Source organism: Pteropus alecto, unplaced genomic scaffold (genome assembly GCF_000325575.1).
Source record: "Pteropus alecto unplaced genomic scaffold, ASM32557v1 scaffold87, whole genome shotgun sequence".
Lineage (NCBI taxonomy): Eukaryota > Metazoa > Chordata > Mammalia > Chiroptera > Pteropodidae > Pteropus > Pteropus alecto.
In genome coordinates, this window is record NW_006443225.1 from 15237500 (window position 1) to 15243050 (window position 5551).

At 37.8% G+C, this 5551-nt stretch overlaps 1 protein-coding gene across 1 annotated transcript in view; it reads right to left on the bottom strand.

The window, feature by feature from the left end:
• UBE2W (ubiquitin conjugating enzyme E2 W) overlaps positions 1-5551 on the bottom strand; it is a 49591-nt gene that overhangs the window by 40876 nt on the left and 3164 nt on the right. The window contains exon 2 of the mRNA XM_025041116.1: positions 2878-2904. Coding sequence (XP_024896884.1) covers positions 2878-2904 — 27 coding nt within the window. The remainder of the gene's footprint in view (positions 1-2877; positions 2905-5551) is intronic.

Genomic DNA, 5551 nt, shown 5'->3' on the forward strand with positions numbered 1-5551 from the left:
GGGGATGCAGATGACACAAGATAGATGACTTAAGGCTTTTTAGGCCCTAATAGGGATTCTGGATTATATTATGAGTAAAACAGGGACACCACAGAAGAAATGTGAGTAAAGTGACAACTGACTTTTGTTTTGAAAGAAATCTAAGTAATGAGTTCATGAAAAGACAGTAAGGGAACAAGGGCAGACGCTGTTGATATAATCCAGATGAGAAATGATTATTTATATCAGGGAGTAATTCAGAAGAGTAGAAAAAGTTGGATTCTGGAAATATTTTGCAGGTGGAGCTGGAGAGAATTTGCTGATGGTATGACTGTGGGGTAGAATGAAACCAAGGTCTCTGGTCCAACAAAAGAATTAAGTTGCCAGGTACCATCATGGGGAATATTACAGAAAGAACGGGTTTGAGGAAGGAAAATCAGAAAAGCAATTTTATACATGTTTACCTTTCTGTTAATTTGCTTTTGTCTTGACCACTACACACTGATTTTTGTACAACACAGCTGTTAAGTCGTGAAACAAAACCTGAATTCAGGTCTTTTGATTCAAGATCCTGTGCTTTTTTTCCTGAAGTTTTACAAAAGCAACCAAATGAGATTAGTTTCTCAGAATCAAATGAGGAAAATTTTAAAACATCTGACAAATATGAACAAGTACTTTTTTGATAAAATTAATAATAAAGCAGACAGCAATGATACAAAAATGCAATAAAATTCATCTAGCAAATGCTCAACTTAGATAAATATTACACAGTCTATTTTCAGGAAGATTTTCACTCCTACTTTAAAAACTCCTTGCTAATATTATTTTTGAATAGTAAAGATTTGTCATTATTTTACTCAATGCACAAGTATATAAAGAAACTTTTTAAAATCTGATGCATAAAGTAACTTTATATTGTAAAGTATAACGCATATATTTTCCTCTAATTTTCTTAGCAACAGAAGCTACATTTCAGTAAATGCTTAATTCTTGACTGAAAGTTAAATAATTATCCCATTGATTTCTCTATGCCAAACTTGTTCATTACCTACAACTTTCCGGCATCAGTAGATTTCAGAGCTTGGTTTCTAATCGCACCTTCAGTTGCTATGTAATCCTGGGTAAGTCACTTTCCAAATAAGTGATTACTTACCAAAAGTTTGCATTTTACAGGGTTGGAATAAAAATTCAGAGAGAAGGAATATGAAATATATTAAAGGTATGACAAACACAGAAATCAAGAAAATGAGCTCATTTTGGAGAGAATATACATAAATTTATATTATTCCTGTACAGGTACTCAACTTTACCATTAAAGAACTGCTTAACAGATTTCTCCAGAATAGAATGAAACTGTTGCAGAATCTGCTATTTAGAAATGCTTTTTGAAGTGTCAAGTGATGTACATTTACTGTGATCATTATAAGCACATTTAAGGGAAAGTATTTTTTCTTATTCTCAATTTTTCCTATTCTCATGAAATCTATGGCCCAGAGGAACAGAAGAGCTAAATAAAAGATAAAAACAAACACTTTGGGACAAAAAATAGAAGACATCTCGCAAAGTGGTTAATTGATCAATAGCAAAAAAATAGCACAATGACTGCTTTGAGAGTTAAAATGATTACCCTAGCTTTATGCCTTTGCTTTTGTTCACCTATATATGAATCTACTATCTACTTATGTTTCTCATTCACATAGAGCACCTTCAATTCTATCGTATGCTGTTCCCCTTTTCCGCGGGCACCTGCTCCAACAGCTCCCTGACAGCCCTATTCCTAACCAGAGCATCCATCCAGTCAACCTTTCAAATACAATAATTCTAGCTATACTAAAAGTTTCCAGTGCTCAGTAAGCCTCAGGATGCAAGACAGCCCATTTTTAAACTTTTGATTATGACATAACCCTTTATGAGATCAAACAGTCATATGGAATCTAATTGTCAAGGCAACATGACTACAACAGTGTTGGTAAGAGCCCATATTCCACTTCTCTCAATCACTACAGCCAATTACTTAAGTAAAGAGCAACGCAAAGTTGAAAACAGTCCAAAATTATTTATTATTTCTAAGTCATCTGAACATTAGCACACATTCATAATCCATCTTTTGTTACTAAATCTCAATCTCCTTCCAGCTAGCCAAATCAACAGTCAATAGTCTAAGACCCAATCAGGTAAGAGAAAGGAAGAAAACACAGAAAACCCACAAGAGTAATTCGATGGGCCAATTTCTCTCAATCACATCAGTTTTTAGAGTTGACAAACATCAACTATTATGCCCTGACTTTCTAAGATCTTGAGATAACGTAAGGAGAGTTCATACCTTAAGTTAATAAATGAATCTAGATGGTCAAATTAGAAAGGCATATCGAATATACTTAAAACTTGCAAAGTGAGAGAAGTCTGAATGAAACAACTAAATTCTAAAATCAGAAAATAAACCAAGGAGGCCAATTAGTTAAATATTTCATAATACATTCTTATGAATGAAATGAGCCAAAAGAGAAAGAAAAAAATAAAAGATTAAATACAAAATGAAAATGAAATAACACACAAAATATAATTTTATGGTTTAGCTGAAAACAGAATACCCCAATAATGCTACACCAGCCCACTATTCTCAAGAGCCCACTATTCTCTAAGAATGGTTTTCTTAAAACATAATCTAACCATAACCTTACTTGGTGATTTTTGACTGTTCCAGGAAGAAAAAAAAGAAAAAGTGGGAAAGAATGTCTCAAAGGGCTCACATAAGCTTGAAAACGACAATCTTAAACTGTATCTTAAAGAGCAGACCTTCCGCCAACATTACAGGTGTGCCAGAATACTGATCTCCCCCAACCTTTCACAAAGAGCTGCCAAGCCAGGTGCTTCCAACCTCCAACAGCCCTCACTCACCTTAGTGTGTGATTCGAAAACTATTTTCTACATGTGCCACAACCTGAAAAAAAATGGTTGGGAGGCACTAATAAAGTACACTAAAGCAGTTACAACTTCAACTTTAAAATACACATTCTCCAACAAGAAATTCAAAGTCTATCATTAGCTGATGTCATTGATCCCAAAGACACATTTATTTCATTTTTATCAGTTCAAGGAATCAAATCCTACATTTGTATAATATGTATTTTTAAAATTACAGTTTTTCTTATGGCTTAAGTAACCTCTTCAGCAGCAGTACTATCCTGGTGTGAGTAGGATAAAGAAACCTGAAAACTTTTTAGGTAAGAACATGGTCAGAGCAGCGTTCATGCATGGCACTTTTTCCTAATCGCTCTAACTGAAATCCCAAAAATATCCATTTTCCTAACCTCCTTCCACACTTTTTCTTTACAGCACTATCACCTTCTAATATAACATACAATTAACTTAAATATTTTATTCTTATCTGCTTCCCCCAACTAGACTATTATATCCAGAAAGAAAGAAGTCATGCTTCTGTTCACTGCTCTAACCCTAGTACCTAGATGGGTACCTGACAGTGAGCCCTTAAAAAAAAACTCTCAAAACTGATGAGTGAATAAACAAATGTCATAATTTGGTTGCAGTTTATGCATAATTTAATTGTTCTTAAGAAAATTAAACTTTGCTATTAAGATGGTCAGGAAAAAAATTTGTTCACCAAAGACACAGAACCACACAGATAGTGTTTCAAAAAGCTTGATTTATCTACATTAAAATATTTTTCAAGATATTACCAGAAAATGTGTATGAGACGTTTTAAAACACAGATAAAAGGAAAGATTTTAATTAAAATGAGGAACATCAGTTTTCCATTCCTCTCATCAGAAGACACAAAGGAATGAAGTGAAGTGCGGTAAGACAAAGGTAGTATTTGGGACACAGAAAAATGCAGTGTAACACTGGCAAGTATTTTTTTCAGTTGCCACGTAAAATTCAAGATTGCCAATATTAAATTCAAGATTATCAATATTAAGTTCCATACTGACTCATTTTTCTCTTTAAAAACTGAAATCTGCCTTTTCCAGACACTTGAAGCCTAAATCTAACCAGCTAATTAGTTATCCTCAGAATTTTCTTATGAAATATAATCACAAATATTGTGGATTTTAATCTTTGGTCTTAAATAGTTTTAATCTTAATACGAAGAATCTTAAATTGGTCATATAGCCCACCTACTGTTCAACTAGTGTTCCACAGTTCCTTTTTTGGCCTCGAATGACGAAACTTCCCTAATGTCTCTGGGGAGATTAGTGTAAAGTATAATGTAATGACGAAACTTCCCTAACGTCTCTGGGGAGATTAGTGTAAAGTATACTGTTTCCTGAAATTGTTCTGGTTTTTTCCCCTGCACCATTTTGTGACATTTTTTCAACTAGAAATGTTACATTTTTTTAATTCTGCAGGAAAAGTCCGGAGGGAGAAGCAAAGGTGAAAAGAATACTGTATGGAAAACAGGTTGAAAGGGGATTACACAAAAGTACAGAAGTAAATATGAAGCAAATATGTGCACGAAAAAGATGGAAAAAAAAAAAAAGAGAGAGAGATGAAAGAAAACCTCTGTTCTCTCCTAGAAAGGAGGAAAAAACCGGACGTGGGGATACGGAGACTTGCTTATTCTTCTAGAAACAAAAGCACAAAATCCTTCTAAGAAAAACGTGGTCTCTTTCTTTGAGGAAACGCTGTTAAAACTCTAAAAAGCGCCTAGCTGACACTCCGAATGAGAGTTCTACCTTCTCTTCCTAAGTGCTTTGATACAAGTATTTTTCATCTGTAAATTAAACGCAGGCTATAGATAACGCGGAGTCAGTCTACAAAACTGCAATTGTGGTTGCCATCTTTGCCAGAAAAAAAAAAACAAACTCCTTGGATTTCGGGGGGAAAAAAAGGACTGTATTAAGTTGGAAAGCCAGAAATCCATCCATTGCCAAGTCAGGTAGCTATGACACGGGTTAACAAACACCTCCTACCAAACTAAGGTTCCACTAAAGATAAGGGGCAAAGGGCTGTAGTCCGACCGCGACTGCAAGGGTGGGGCACCGGAGGAAAAAAAGATTTGAGGGCGAGCTATCCCCAGAGGTCTAAAGGGGCTGGTGACTTGGCTCTCGGGGACACTGCATATTAGGCGGCAAGTGATGGTTATGGACTAAGGGCGGCTTCGGGGAGAGTGGGACAGTGGGCCGCTGTTCGTTGGGAGTGCGGAGGCTGAGAGAGGAAGGTACCCAAGAGGCAAAGGATTGAGAGTCAAAGGAGGAGAAGCGAAGGGCCGAGCAGTCAGGGAGGCCGGGGATGGGAGGCCCGCGCCGAGGCCGCGAAGGGCCCTTGCAGCCGGCCGCCTTCTCCGGGAACGCCTTTCGTGCTCCTCTACACCGAGCCCCTCTCCGGGCCGCCCCTGCCCCGGCGACGACGGCGAGAGCAGCTGTTTCCGCCTGGCCCGGGACTGCGAAGGGAAAGGCATCCCGGGGGCGGGCGGGCAGCAGCCGTCCGTGCGAGCGGGAGCTGACTCCGAGACGACTGCCGCCGAGGCAACGCCAAACTTCGCCCTCCCCTCCCCTTAGCCTTCTTTATCCCCCAACTTCCCGGCCGCCGGGTGTCCGCTTCGACCGACCGA